Source organism: Rhinopithecus bieti, unplaced genomic scaffold, assembly GCF_001698545.2.
Source record: "Rhinopithecus bieti isolate Rb0 unplaced genomic scaffold, ASM169854v2 scaffold_28529, whole genome shotgun sequence".
NCBI lineage: Eukaryota > Metazoa > Chordata > Mammalia > Primates > Cercopithecidae > Rhinopithecus > Rhinopithecus bieti.
The window spans coordinates 1415077-1432036 of NW_016813064.1; the positions used below are offsets into that span (position 1 = coordinate 1415077).

Consider the following 16960-nt stretch of genomic DNA (forward strand, 5'->3'; position numbering starts at 1 on the left):
TTACTTAGCCTCAATATTCTTCTTTTTAAATAAATAAATGAAGCAACGAATAAACAAATAAGTTACAAATCCATAATAAAAGTGTTTTAAGAATTAATTAAGATAGTTAATATACATAGAGGGCTTCTTTGCACATAACTGGCTTTTAACAAGCAGCTCTTTTAAAAGTAATATCATTATTATTATTTGTAAAGCTGATACATTTTAACTGCTGCACCTTATGAAAAGAAAGTTTTTCAGCAATTAAGCATTAGTTATTTGGATGCTACTATTAAAAAAATCATATCATTATGACTACTAGCAAAAATGTGATGATTAATATTACTTTTTCTTAATATGCATTTTCCAGCTATATTGATTAAATTTGTGTTGATTCTTGTCAGACCTTATTTATTGTTTTTTTTGTTTTGTTTTGTTTTGTTTACTAGCTTAAATAGGGGAAATTTAAAAATGTATAATGATCCTCAATTTTTCTCTGTCTCATTGTATTTGCAAAATACAATATGAAGATATTGGGTAACTATTTCTGTTAGAGTAAAGATTTCTGAGGATATTTTAATATTTGATTATGTTGATCATTGTGAAATAATCCAGGCTAAAGCATAACATGATTTCTAATTTAATTCACAAAGAAAGATATGTGTTTCTTTTGCCCTCATAATTTTTTTTTCTGTCTGCTTTATAATTTAGTATTCAAAAAACTAACATTTAGTAAGAATAGAGTCCAGGTAAAAAGCTCAGCTGAGAATGAAATCATTAATGAGGCAGGCTAATATGATAAAGCTTTCATAGATGGAAGTTAAGATAATAGAGTTCCTGTCTTAGCTCTGAATCTAGTTAGATATATAACTTGATTTTTTAAGTTTTAATTTTGTCTAGCTGTAAAACTACAGTGATTAATCAATAGGGTCATGAAAGATGCTACACGTAAAGTTTCCTTTGACTGCTGAATAGCTTATGTAAATAACAAAACATTTTTAAAAGATAGCTGCTCTAAAATTGAATATCAAGAACAAGGTTGTATATATTTTTTAACATGAGTGATTTAACCAGTCATTTTCCATATTTCATTGCTTCACTGTTATATTCATATAGCCTTAGGTCGATTCACACTTCTGATATATAGCATTAACTGTTTGATGTTTTTAAAAGGCTGCCAACCAAAATAGTTATATTCACAAGAAAAATATCAATGGGTCACATTAAATGACATTTATTTTTGTTATTTAACATGCCAATATTATGTAAAATATTATATCTTATATCCTATAAATATTTTATTCCATCTTAGTTATTATTATCTAAGGTGGTGGAATTTTTCTGCAACTAATCGCAGTGGCTGTTTTGATTTGCTTCCACTACATATGACCTACCAGTCTTGGGCAAATGGCCTACAGAGTCAGAAATTAATTAGAGAGTGTCTAAGAATATATATTGTATATCCATAATTAGTTAACAAATAATTTAAATGACAAACACAAAATAAAATTTGGTTGATATGTACAAGAATATATTAGACCATTGAAGTACAATGGTATCTCATAGATACCATTGATAGGAGTAGCTCAAATTTTGGTAGGGCTCCAAGGAGGATAAGTAGAAATTGTATGTAGAAATGGCTAGGAATAATTCTGAATGAATACTAAGATATCATTTAGTTATTTTATACTATCAAAATTAAGCCAGCAAGATATACAAAATAGGATTTCCTCCTTAAAAATAAATACAAAATGCAGGCTTGAAAGTAACATATTTTGTGATTTTTTTGATCAATGAATACATATATTCAAAAGAGCGATGAGTATAAAAGTTAAATCATGCTGGTTATTTTCTTCAGATATTGTGTTTTCGAAAATAAATATATTGCTAAACATAATGGTTTTAACTTTACAATGAAGCTACATATGTCAGTGATCAATGTGGAGCATGATTTCAGCTACACTTCAAATATTAAAAAAAATCTATGCTTCTCCAAATGCTGCCACATCATCTTATTATAAAAACATATCTTTTAATTAGGAAATTAAGATATTTAGAATAAATATTCTGTAACATCAACAATGATATTGTTGAAAACATTTACCTTTGGACTATTTATGTATCTTCTTATTACATTCAAAATACAAAATAGAGCTCTTTAAATAAAAAAGCTCTATAAAAAAAGCAATGCAAATATGGCCAAGTTCATACTATCAAGATTTACAGATCTACATTGTTTCAAGAATTAGAGATGTGTAAATATAAATTGAATCATTAAATATAATGAATTTTATTAAGAGTTTTACTAATTTAAATGCAATTATACATGCTAACAGCTCAAAGATTTAAATTTTCATTTTCAGGAATCTTCTATTTGGTTAGTGCCACCATACCATCCAGACACTGTTTAGTAATCTTTTGAAACTTACTAAAAGAGGTTTTTAATAATGGTTAGTATCCTTGTGCCTTTCTTTTTTCTTTTTGTAGTCTGTTATATTAACGTGGAGAAACATTTTTGTTGTTGTTTTCACCCTGAGGAACTTACCTTATTAATGACACAGTGTGTGGTTTTCCACCCGTAAGGAGTGATTTTAAAAGCAAGATAGTTGTTTTTCTCTTTCTTCTTCCCTCCAGCTTTCCTCCTCCTCCTCCTCCTCCTCCTCCTCCTCTTCTTTTCTTGCTTTCTTCCTCCCTCCCTCCCTTCCTTCCTTCCTTNTAAAGTATAAAAGGCAATTTGTCTCTATTTAATGATAATACACTAGAATTTTATTTAAAAGTTAGACATGATAAGTTTTGGGCAATGCACAGCCCAGGGAAACAATTATATTTTGCAAAATGTTGGGTAGTTTCAACTTCAGAGACTTATATAAATCAAGATATGGAATTTGCCTTATAAACCTCTAAAGATAAAGAAAAGAATATATATTTGCTCTAGTACCATAAATGAACAGTTCCTTATGATATCATTAAATTTGTTTAACTTGCCATGTTAATTGTAAAATCTTGCTCAAATCTAAAGATTATCAAGTTTTATAATGGGTTAGAATTATTCTATAAATGAGAAAACAACCTATTGTCTCACAGTAACTTTTTGAATAATCTAAATAAACCTATTTTTCAGGTAAACTTACATTGATAAATAACAAAAGAGCTGGCAAAATTCACCTTATTCAAAGAGAAAATTAATAAAATTTGTATTTTGTCATTATGTAATCGAGACCATTGATTGACTTATGATAGATTGCTTGATTAAATTTTTACTTTCTAATGACTTTGTAAGATAAATAAAGTCTATGATGACAATGGTGATTTACATGTTTACAATTTTGAGATAGTTGTAAAATTTGTAAATATAATTTATTTAAGCCAATTTCAAATTATAAAAGATAATACTATTCTGGTAAATTGATTAGGATGGGCTTTTTTTCAATATATATTTTATATTAGTCAGCAATATAAACTTAATATTATACAAAATTGCTTAAAATAGCTTTAAATGTTCTTATTTGTAGTTTGAAGGAAGTATGGGATACTAAATACAGAGTTTACCTCTTAACTTACTAGAAATAATATTGAGTCATTTCATAGTTGAGCTTGTATGTACATGTGTAAGATTTTTTCCTAAGAAAGTTAGTTGCTTAGTCTACTCCCTTACTATAGGCAAATTATTAATTAACATTTATTCTCTATTCTGCTTTGAAAGTAATGTAACCAAAATATCTGAAAATTGAGATTGCCAAGAAGAAGGTGTCATAATTTTTTGTAGATTTGGGAAATTTATTGGTTTTAAATGAAGGCTTATTTCAAACAATTCAATGTTATTCACGTCCTATAACAGTTTTATATGTCAACGGGATCAAGTTTTGACCTTGTTATGTCATCTAATTAATTCTTCTGTTAAATGTTTCAACAGAGAGCCAAGACTAAGTTACCTCAAGACTATATATTCCTCCCTATTTTGGAGTCAGTTTCCATTTCTACAGTGTTGTCATCATCACCATCTTCATCATCATTATCATCATGTTCTTAATAAGTACACCTAATAGTAGGTATTAAGCAATGAGAAACACTGTTTCCGTATACTGGCTGTCAGATGCCACATAAATCCTTTAATAGAAATATAATTCATGAATTTCAGAACTGCATAATTTAACACATAATACATAATGCATGACAGTGACTCTAGTCAATGGGAAATTCACAAGTCATATTTAATCATCACCCATTACAAGTGCTAATATATTAATATTTTTATTAATTTGATGTTATTAAACAAATGCTAAAGTTTTGCCTAATTTTATTAGGCAAAAATAATTGTATGCAATATATTTTCACTAGCCTTCTAAACCTGAAATTTTTTTAAGCAATTGAATTAGAAACATTGTTCAATAAGAATTAAAATATTAGAGTCCTGTGTAGCTATTGTTGTTAATTCAATCAACATTTAAAGAGCTTATATGTGTACAAGCAGTGCCATGAGAACTTGATCTCTGCTCTACACACATCAGGGAGAGAGATACATAGAGCACCGACAGGTCAAACAGAAAAACAGGATAATGAGTGGAAAATACTGAGAGGATAAAACAAAATCAGGTTGTGAAAACAAAATAATGTGCCTGGTCAAGTGGAAAGGGCTTCCTAATTAAGTTAAAACTTGAGCCATATCCTGAGGTAGGAGATAAAACTGGGATGATGTGAAAGATGAAAGAACTCAGCAGGGTACCAGAGCAAGGAGAAACAAAGGGAAAATATTAATGGAAGTCCCACCAGTAAAAGCAATGTGAGGAGAAAGAGAGAGAGAGAGAGAGATGGAAGCAATGGGGAAGGGGGAGAAGGCTAGATCAGAGAAGTCATGATGAAAAAACATAATAGATTTTAGTTTGACTTGTTTACTAAAGGAGAAAATGCTACTAATAATTGATATTTAAAAAATAGATTGTCCTGGAATTGTGAGCCTTTACAGAAGAGTCGCATAGACATAGAATTAGGAAGACCATTAAGGAAGCTCTTTAAGGAGCCTATCAAAGAAAAATTAGGATATAGCCAGAGATTGACAGAGAAAGTAATAGAGCAATGTCAAAATCATAAAACTGGATATATCTGGATATGTTGCTGGAATCTTAGGTGTGAAATGTAGACAGTTATCCACCCTCTCTCTGAATCAGTTTTCTCTGACACACAGACACCTGATTAATTCAAAGTGTGTTTTGACTGGCACAAACTATTATGCAAACTTTTTAAAAATGTAAGTTAACATATAAAATTGCATGTATGTATCATATACAACATGTTTTGATGTATATATACATTGTGAAATGGTTAGATATATCTAATTAGCAAATTCATTACCTCACATATTTATTATTTTTGTAGTGAGAGCACTTACTCACTCTTTTAGCACTTTTCAATAATACATTATTATTAACTATAGTGGCCGTGCTGTGGAATAGACCTCTTGAAATTTTTCTTCCTGCCTAACTGTAAATATATACTGAAAAATGACACACATATGGTCTTAAATATTTTCATTATGTTGTCTTAGAAATAGTCTAAGTGGATAATCAATAAAGCAGCTAATGCACAAATAAGTCTTCACATGTATCTCAATCAGGTGGGGAGAGAGACTAACAAAATTTTGTTTCATATATGTGACTCTACAATATAAATTTTGAGGAGCTGTAACAATAAGCCCCAGATAAACTGAGGTTCTAGCAAATCTATTTCCAATGAGATGGGAACTAAGACAAAAACAACATAGGGTCATATTTTTTCTCATTTGATAAATTATCAGCTCTCAGTTATCAAGCTAATGATGACAAAACATTAATATTTGTTTGTAGGTGTCTAACATGCTATAATTTGTCATTTCATGACTAAGTCATATTTGTTTGTAATCACTGTCAATGTTTCTATAGGCGTAATCACAAAAAAGACATAATGAAATGCCAGAAATTGTTTTCCATATTTTATGTCTGTGTGAGTGCTATTTTTGTTTTGAGATGTACAATGAAGAATCAATGTTCAAACAACATTTGCATATCTCATGTTGTGATCTGAAAAGTAGTACGATTTTTCTATTTTTTTATATCAAGAATGGGTTTCTTGTATACAATTGTCATTGTATTTAAATTTTAAAGTAGAATTCTATCTCATGCTAATCAATTTTATGTAATGTCATAAGAACATTTTATTTAATATATGTGTAATATATACATTACTAGCTGGTTGTTCATTTCAGTATCGGGTAGAGATTTTCTTTAGTCCACTTTTATAGACTATTTTAATTATCATGGGTTGAGTGTTTAAAGTGTGACAATTTGTTATAACTTTAACAATGAAAATTTTCATACCTTCAAGGATGTTATGTGACAAGTCTGTTGAGAATGATTTTAATATTGATCTTGGACAGTTACAGTTTATGTATTTTTGTAATATTTAATTTTTCTGTGTTCTTCTGTAGAGGTCCTTCTGTAGTGCCATGGTAGAAGAATTGAGGATGTCCCTGAAGTGCCAGCGTCGGTTAAAACATAAGCCACAGGCCCCAGTTATTGTGAAAACAGAGGAAGTTATCAACATGCACACATTTAACGACAGAAGGTTGCCAGGTAAAGAAACCATGGCATAAAGCTGGGAGGCCAAACACCCAAGCACAAACTGTTGTCTTTTTCCAAACAATTTAGCGAGAATGTTTCCTGTGGAAATATGCAACCTGTGCAAAATAAAATGAGTTACCTCATGCCGCTGTGTCTATGAACTAGAGACTCTGTGATCTAAGCAGTTGCAATGATCAGACTTGATTTACAAGCATCATGGATCAACCAAGTTACACGGGGTTACACTGTTAATCATGGGTTCCTCCCTTCTTCTGAGTGAATGTTACATGCGCATTTTGTGGCTGGTTTCAAATGCAGTCCAGTGAGAAATTACAGGTTCCTTTTGAAGCTCAACTGTTGCCAGGAGATGGAATATCGACGCCCAGCAGGGCAACCAATCAAAGTGTCACTCAGAGTACAAATATTTGGAATCAGCAAAAACTGTAGTATTACAGAACAGTACAGTCTTCTGAACACCCAGATCATAGAGGTGATGATGCAACTAGCCCCCCAACTACTCAGTATAATTATTGTCTGAATACACAGTATGTGTTTATAGGATGTGAAAAAATGTAATGCAAAACAAATTTGAATCCCATGAGAGTTGGAATATAAAGCAGACGTTTATCACTTATTTTCCTTTTTTTTTTCCTTTTTGTTTTTTTTGACAGTCTGTGTCTCTGATTGAGATAGAAATGCCAGTTTTCAAGGCAATAATGCTTCTCTTAAGTTCCCTAAGGCAGAAGATTTAACATGCAACTCTACCATATCCCTTTCTATTCCCCCAACACCTTTTCTCTAACCCCTGTATCCCAAATAATAATAATAATAATAATAATGAAAACAGTTGGTTCAGTGATTCTGAATTAAAAGGATAATGTTTTGCAATCTTTAAGTTGTAAAAAAGGGCTGAGTATTGGCTGTGTGGAAGACTAAAGCTTTCATTCTAACATTCAGACATAGCAATCCAAACCCTGTTCCTGCTGTAAATGAACTTGATGGAGCATGGGCAGATCTCAGTGATACGAGAAAGGGGACTGGTCATCTATAGAAAAATCTGTGAGAGAACTTGGATATGGACTGCATTTATCAATACAGTCACAATGTTAAATGAACAAAATTCTTGAACAGTTTTTTTTCAAAAAATGTTCAGGTTTATTTGTGGAAATGCAAGATTTCTATGAAAATAGTTTTGTATGGAAATTTTGTAATACTTTTTATCAACAAAACAAGAACATGTGTTCCTGTCAGGGGTGTGATGTCAAGCATGAATGGTAGTGCGTGTGCACCACCAACGTTTGGTGAAAACTATTTTTATCAAGAAAAAAGGAATCATAGAAGAGAAATATTTTCAAGTTAGATAATATAAAAGCTAGGTGCACTACCACCACTGCTTACCATGCCACACCCCTGGTTTCCACGAGGCTGACAACATACTGTAATGAACAATTGTGTGTAAAATGGTAAAAGACACAGACCTCTTGACAACATTGTGATAACAGTTGAGTGCACACAGTTTGCTGTTTGAATCCAATGCACAAAATTAAAAAAAAAATCATTAAAATTATGTTCATTTTACTTTCAGCATTGTCTATCATTTTTCTCTTGTATGTGTAATGAATGCACTGTACACTCTTTACATTAAGAGAAGCACATATCCTAAACATTTCTAGGTCCTCAAGGATGGCCACTTCCCAACTGCCTGAAGACAAGAAGAAAAACACTTATGGGAGGACCTACTCAGATCTGGAAAATGCTGAACTGGGATATAAAAAGTAATCATAAGTTCAGAGCAGTTAAAATAAGACAAATAGTAGTTCTAGAGGTGACAGACATGATATTACCTTTTCTATGAGTGGATATTGACTTTGTACATTAGGTTGTATAAGACTATACAGTGATCACTGAAATTTAAGGTTGAACTCATATCCTATTTAATAATTCTTTACACATTGATAATTCAGTGTAATTCACCAAAAAACAGAGAAAGAGATAGGCCTAATATTACTCTTAGTTATGATGTGGCATAGATGTTTACATACCAATAGGAACTTTTATAATGATAAATTGTAACATATACTTTGCTAAGCAAAACAACTATAATCAGAACCACTGAGAGAAAAAAATGAAAAAGAAACTCAGTGAAGAATTTTTTTAACTCACAAAAGTTGCATAATCAAAGTGCTTGATATCTAAATTAGATTAAATATCCAAATGTTTTCTAAATTTCTAGTCTCATGGCCATTTTAAGTTAAAATTCTTATGTCAATGATAATTAGCTGAAAATATAATTTTAGAGATTGCACAAAGCACTGCTAAAAATCTCAGCATTGGTTTGTTTGGTGGCAAATATCCTCAAATAACATACCTCATATAAATGTTCAGATTTTAAATAATATTGAGCTTTTTATAAATTAGATTCTAATTTGACTTTAAAGCACTTTTGAAAATCTGTTTCTTATTGTACTATCCAATCTTAAATGATAGGCAGGAAATGACTACTTTAATTATGTTTAATTAATCAGGAAATAGTTATTTAGATTTCTGCAAAAATTTGACATTTATTTAATTCACTTAAATTAGTGAACTTTGAAAAGTGTAAAAAACCTGCTGCCCTCAACTTTTCAAGTAATATAGAATATATAAACAATGTATAGTATTACTTTTTATCAGTGTCCTAAAAGGTATCTACATTATTGCCAAAACAGGTATGTTTCTACTGTGGGGCTTATGCAATTTGAGGTACTAACATTAATTCCAGTAAATTATAATTACTTTTAAAGTAAAATTTGACTTTGAAAGAGCATCTCTTCTCTGGGAAGGCGGTATATTTGAGTATGCATTATTCTCTGAAGTACACTGAAATTGCAAGAAGGAGAAGAAGTGAACACTTGTTCAAATTAGCAACGTAGCCTGAGACTCTCGGTCATCTATGGAGGCACATATGCCACAATTAACCCTAATCAGGATGAAAATACTAAGGATTTATATGCCCATTTAACATACCTAAATAATGTGAACCACTCTAGGAACACCAAAGAGATATATTCAAATATTTACAGCTGAATAACCCTAACCACTAAGGAACACTAAGAGGACATACATTATTTTAGAAATATGTAAAAGGGATAATAACATTTTATTGATTGCAATGTTTTAAATATTTTGCAACTAAGTTATATTTTTAAACTACGATGTCTTTATTGCTATTATAGAATGGGTGTATGTATAAAGCACTAATGATTTCAAAGAATTTTTAGCACCACAATACTTTTAAATCCCTGTTTATTATAAAATATAACGTATAGAAGAATGTATACAACACATGTGTGCAACAGAATCATGGCACCTGACTGTAATGCGGTCCCAAAGTACTTGTTCAGAAGAAGTGAGCTGTGGCTCTTCCATGTATTCAGATTATAGGCTTATTTTGACTTATTTCTAACTTTCAGGTATAAATTTAAGCAGAATACTTCCATAGAGAGAAAAGAGTACCCAGTCATTTTCGAGAACAGGGTATTAAAGGTACAAGAAGAACTTCACCAGTTTGTGACCAAGCAAAGTGTGAATAATAATATGGGCCAGGCTAAGCTGGCAAAATTTGTCTTTGGATTTAAAAGATAGTACAATGGCAGTGAGGACTTTGGTTATGACAGTCCTCAGTGTAACTATAATTTGAGTCACACTATTTCATTATGGACTGATGGGCAGGCCTCTGTGTCTGCAGCACATAAATAATGCAAGATTCATCCCAGCTCTCACCTTCTGGTGATTCCCTTTTTCTCTCTTCATGGTGAATCTCCTGATGTCTCCAACATGTACTCTCCCTTTCCTTCATTTACTCTCTATTTTTGGTGTCTTCTAAACAAGGGGTGCCTGAGGTCCATTTTTGTTTTTTGAGATATTTAATGTCTGAAAATGCTTTCATTATACTCTCATAAATAATTATTAGTTTTGCTAAGCATAGAATTCTAAGTTGAAAAAATATTTTTCCTGGATAAATGTGAAGGCATTCTACTGTTGTTTTTTTATTATCAGTCTACTGCAAAAACCTGAAGTTAGATCCATGATTCTTTATATGTAATTTCTAAAATATTAACTTTTTCTTAATTTTGTACGATCTTCTCTTTATCTTTAGCATCCTGAACTATCCAAATCATAGCCATGTATCTACTTTCATCCATTGTGCTGGGTTCATGCTGATTTTTAAAATTTCAGTTCTAGGAAAACTTTCTGCACTATTTCTTTGATGATTTTCCTTCTTGCTTTCTCTGTTCACTCTAAATGGCTCAATTTCTTTTAGCATTGGAATTCCTGAATGTTTGAGTCTAAATTTATTTTTGCTCTCCTCTTTCTTATTTTTTCTTTGCTATCTTGCAAATATTGTGCTGAGTTTTTCATTTCTGCCCAACTGTTTAAAATTCTCTGAGTTCTTGTTTTATGGCTGTGATATATGTTACATCTTTGAAGACATTACTGGTAATCTTTTGACATTCCCTTCTTCCTGAAAAGATATTTCCTTTCAGTTACATTATTCTTTTGCTTAGTTAGATTTTGTTTTCATATTAGGAGTTTTCTTCAGATGTTTGTTAATTTTAGCAACCTGCTTATGATAAAGAAAGAAAAAACTAAAATCTGATTTAGAAACTCTATATCCCTCTCCAGCAGGATGGGGAAGAATACTTATCTAACTTGAGCATTACCATAGATTAATCCAGGTGGCCTGTTTGCCGAGGAATCCTTCCAAATGTCCCTATCTTTGTATCTTTTCTTTTGGGCCTGTTCGATTCCCCCAGAAGTGTCTTTTACTTTCCTGGCTAAAGATTAAGTCTCCGGCTGCCAGTATTCTGCCAAACATCAATTAAGAGAGTTTAGGGTCTCTGCGTTCTGCATTCAGAATGACTGTGGTCATTTAATGAAGCTATTGTAAATATAAGACTCAGTCTTTCAATTGAATCTGGTGTTCTCCTCTAGAGATTTGCTGGATTGGCAGTGGCAAGTTCCTAGGAATGAAGAAGCATATAATACAGGATCCACTATTTTTAACCTATACTTAATAGATCTGCCTTATTTTATGTCCCCTCTTATACTACTAGTTATTAATGTACTTTGTACAGCTGGTTCCTCTGCCTTTTGAGAAATCTCTGGTGTAACTGGTTGGGTCTCAGCTTTTTCCACTTTCCATTTGGGATTAACTTCCTTCCTTCCTTCCTTCCTTCCTTCCTTCCTTCCTTCCTTCCTTCCTTCCTTCCTTCCTTCTTCTTTCTTTCCTTCTTTCTTTGTCTCAGCAAGGCAATTTCACTTCTTTAGAAGGGTGTACCTCGTGGATGGAGCAATGGCAAAAGCACACCTAAGCAAGGGAGGGGAAAAGATTCTTATTCCCGACACAAGTAGCCCCTACTGTTGTGTTGTTCCCCTATTGGCTAGGATTGGAACACACAGTCAAAGCTAATTCCGACTGGCTATTTTAAAGAGAGCGGGGTAGGAGCCAGAGTGGTGGGATGAGTAGTTTGGCGGGAAGGATGGTTACAGAACACGTGACTCAGGATGACTCAGGTCAGAGCAGGTGACCAGCGGTGACACAGGACAGAGCAGACGATAGAGGCTAGGAGGGGGTTGTTTACTGAAACTAGGGGCAAGGAGACAAAGAGACCAAGAAAGTTAAACTTTAAAATGAAGAACAAAGAACAGGGGAGCTGAACATACAGATACAACTCTTTCAAGTCTACTTAGGTAACTAAAATTTGTTGGTGTGTTTTTCTGTTTCTGAAATGTTGTTGAAATTTTCTCCTTTCTTATTCTCGTTGTTCTTGAGGTTTCGTGTATATAAAAAATCTTTCTACTGTAATTGACATAGTTGAGTAGGAAGCAACATTAGATTAATATAGCCAATACTTCACTGTTACCTGGAATAACAGCCTTCTCTTTAAACAAAATATTATGCAGACATCCGATGTAGGAAGCAAATAAAAACTAGAACTACTCTGATTCAAACAGAGTGAAGACAGAGCAGATCTTGTTTTTGTAATTGAAAAGAATATGATATAATAAGTATTGACAATATTTTCTTCTCACCAAATAAGTTTCTAATTCTCTATATAAAGGAAATACTTTTGGAATAAAATGAATATTTGAATTTTATTTTTAAATCACAAAACGAAGTTCAAGAACATTTTTGAGACTGGGAATATTTCTATTTTAGTATCTGTCAAATGATGGCAAATTTGGAAGCCAGTATAATTTATACCCTAAGGGCTGAGGTCTGATTCAACATACTCCAATTTCTATTTTCTAAAGCTAAAGAAACATGTGTTACAATGTAGATAAGGAATACTTTCTTAGTGAACCATGCTGAACTGTAAGATTTTAAGACTCCTTTTTAATGCATTACCTTACACTATATCTTGCTTTCACATTTATTATGAGATTAATTTAAAAGAGACATTAAACAAATATATGTCTACTTCTTTACAAAGGATGATCATTGTTTTCTTACATTTCAACTAAAAATTTCTATAATATTATACTTGCAAGAAGTATAACATTCTTAATGAGCAATACAGTTAACCTTAAGGTTAACTTGCCAAATTTCATGTCTAATCCGATATCATTAACACATTGAAAAATCTCTCCTAAATTTTACTCATCTTGATCAAAATCCATGTTAAAGGCTTTGAAACTACACTTAATACATCCGCCTTATTTTAATGTCCCCTCTTATACTACTAGTTATTAATGTACTTTGTACAGCTGGTTCCTCTGCCTTTTGAGGATTCTTGTGGTGTAACTGGTTGGTTCTTAGTTCTCAGCTTTTTCCACTGCCCATTTGGGATTCAACTCTTTCAAGTATGCTTATTTAACTATAATTTGTTCATGTGTTTTCTACTTCTAAAATTTGATTGAAATTTTCTCCTTATTCTTCTTGTTCTTGAGGTTTTATGCACTTTCTACTATAACTGTCATAGTTGAGTAGGGAGCAACATTAGATCCATGTATTCAATACTTCACTGTTAGCTGGAATAAGAGTCTTTTTTAAGGGCTCTTACTGAAAAACACAATACACTTATGTTCTTCTATAATGTTTTAAGGAATTTTTTAACATTTATCTTTTGTCTCAGCCTCTAAGGCCATTAATTGACTTCAGATAGTTGCTGTGGTTCCAAACATTGTATCCACATTTCCACAAGAGGAAGTAAAAAAAGAAAAACTGAGTATTGCCCTTTCCTTGTGAAGACAATCTCCACAAGGTTCACATTCTTCTAGTCAGAAATCAGTCACACACCCACACCTAGCTGGAAGGTAGGTTGCATAATGTAGACTTTAATTTAGACAGTACTGTGCCAGCTAAAAGTCAGGGGTTATATTATTAAAGAAGCAGCGTAAACAGACATGAGAAAACAAATTGCAGCCTCTGTCCCTCTTGGTATTTTCTGGTCTCTCACTCCACTAGTCAAACTCTATCTTATTCTGTTGACACCCCTCCCTACTTTGTTCATTTACTGTGCTGTCTATGTCAACCATTCTCTTCTTCTCAGATTTACTCATATCTTGTTTTCTTCCTTTATATTTCCTATACTTCTTTCCCTAAGGGAAGCCTAGATTTTCCCTTATGATGCCATTTGTCTTAAAACATGATAAAGAGAAAGAAGCTGGCAATCTCTTTGCTCTGCAGAATCTTTCATTTAGTTATCAATAAATATGTACCTTATATTAACTATTATTCTGATTTTCAAGATTTTTTTTCTTTAAAAACCACGATTATCATTGGCCTGTGCCCTGCCACCATCAGTTATGTATGTATGCCTTCATTTGTGTTAAATAAAATCAGCAGACATACATTATAAACCAGATTTTGTATTAGATACTGGGTATAAAATGATGATTAAAAATAGACATGACGCTCACAGTTCACACTCTAGAAGAGGAGGCTGAGCTTTAGTAAATAAGCTGCTGAATACATAAATCTAAACTGAAATGTGCTGTCATAAGAAGTTCTCCACTGGGTGCTGGGGCTCACGCCTGTAATCCTAGCAGCTTGGGAGGCCAAGGCGGGCAGATCACTTAAGGTCAGGAGTTTGAGACAAGCCTGACCAACAGGGCAAAACTCCATCTCCACTAAAAATACAAAAATTAGCCCAGCGTTCTGGCATATGCCTGTAATCCCAGCTACTAGGAAGGCTGAGACAGGAGAATGGCTCAAACATGGGAGGCGGAGGTTGCAGTGAGCCGAGATGGCGCCACTGCACTCTAGCATGGGGGACAGAGTAAGACTGTCTTAAAAACAAAAAACAAAAAAGTAGAACTCAAGCTGAAAATGTGAAAATCTTGTTCATCTTTATAAAGGACACACAGAGAAGTATCTAGCTGTATACTGCAATACATTATAGATTTTTGTTTTTCTCTCTGGAGTATCTAACTTCTATTGGCTTTAAACCTTGGCAAAGGGTAGGATTCTTCCACATATGGAGACATAAACTATGCTATTAGTACATTATTGACCTCCCATTACTCAGTTTGATAATTTCCCATTATATGCAAAATACGACAGCATAACTTTACATAAACTCTTTCCTGACCTGTACTAGTCCTGTTTGTATTTAATGTTTTCCTTTGTGCTTACATAGGCACAATAAAATATTTCAACAGTGCTTTTAAAAAAAGTTTCTTGCTGTTCTTGCAGGTAGAAATAAATTGTGCTGTAACGATTGACTTTGGAACAAACAGAGTCAAGGGTCAAATATTTAGCACTTTCCTAAAAGTTTATAGGAAAGTGCATTTGAGTCTTTTTCCACAGGTAATGGAAGTAAAGGTGTATTGCTGAACGAGAGTTTATAATAAAGGAACCTTATTTTGGCTACAGAAATGGAGTAGATTTCTCTGAAGAAGTGATTGTTTGCATTGAGCTATAAGTGATGAGAAGCAAGTTCTCAACAAAAGAGTTTCCCAGAGTCTAACAATGTTTACATAAAAGTTCTGTGATAGGAGGAAGCATGGCATGCTCTTGAGGAGCTGAAAGACAGTGTCGATAGAACGCAATAGCATGACCCCATGTAATAGGAGATGCATTTAAAATATAGCTAGGGACCAGATCTTAGCAAGGTCATACAGATGACCTTAGTGATCTAATCCTTATCCAGAAAGCAATGGGAAACTGTTTAAATCTCTTAAGCAGAAGGGAGATTGTTGGATAATATCTGCGTTTTGTAAAGACCACTCAGGCAGGAAATTGGAGAATGGTTTAAAAGGTACCAGAGTGGATAATGGAAGATATTTTAGCAAACCATATCAGTAAGTTCAGGTAAGACATTAGTTTAGATTAGATTCAATTGGTAGTAGTGAGGATAAATAGAAACATTTAAAAAAACTAATTAGTTGACAAAATTCACATTTCATGGTGAATTAAATAATAAATACAAAGATGGCTAACAATTTTTGTTCTGTAACTTATAATGAGTTCTTTGCATAAATTACTCCCTCCCACTTTCTGATCAACCCTATGAGGCAAGAACTGAGATTATCACCATTATATAAATAAGGAAACTACTGACAGGATAATTTAAATTAATTTCTTAAAGTATTACAATTTTCAAAACCAGCCAGAATGACTCTGATATTCTTAATCAATATATTTGGTCATAGTAACAAACTACAATGATGTTGCAATGGCTTATCAAAATGAAAACTTATTTCTCATTCATGAAAATTCTGCTGTGGGTTTTGAATGTCTCTCTATAGCTATTGTCATCTGTGATAATTCAAAATCCAGGCTGCTTCAATCTTTCAATTCCCTCATCTCATCAGTAAGTCTCCTCCTTGGTCACTCTCAGGGCTATTTGGCAGGACCTAGTCACATGGTCCTCACCTACTTTAAGGGGTTCACAAGCACTGTAGGGAGTTCTGGCCTGGAAGTGAGAAAAACTGATTTCTTGAAAACTAGTGATGCTAACTACACTATGCAAATCTGTACCAGATTTATGACTTTCTCACTTGATATTATCAACTGAAATAGGAAATAGAGTAAAATTTAATAATATTTTTGATTTGAATGGAAGAGGATGCATTTAGCTTTTAAAGACATCTCTGAAAATCTAAACAAAAATATTTGGTAGGAAATTGATCATAATGCATGATTAGAGTCTGGTAAAAATACATGTATATCAAAGTCAGCAGCTTAGAGATATTAATTGATGTAGAGAATGTAAACAAGATTGTCTCGGTAAAGAATACCTTGTAAGAAGAAATGAGGGTCTAGAAGAAAGCACTGACCCTCTCTAAACTTTAATTATTGGGTAAGAAGGGAAGGCTTGTACAGGAGATAGAAAAATAAGACTGACATTTTAAAACGTTAACATTTTTCCATGCTACCCAGAGAGTGATCGATAGAAAAT

The 16960-nt window shown here is 32.7% G+C and overlaps 1 protein-coding gene across 1 annotated transcript in view; it reads left to right on the forward strand.

Annotated features, from left to right (window-relative positions):
- LOC108512380 (glutamate receptor ionotropic, kainate 2-like) overlaps window positions 1-8156 on the forward strand; it is a 485136-nt gene extending 476980 nt beyond the window's left edge. The window contains 1 exon segment of the mRNA XM_017847623.1: window positions 6440-8156. Coding sequence (XP_017703112.1) covers window positions 6440-6604 — 165 coding nt within the window. The 3' untranslated portion in view covers window positions 6605-8156.
- Window positions 8157-16960: the final 8804 nt, after the last annotated feature.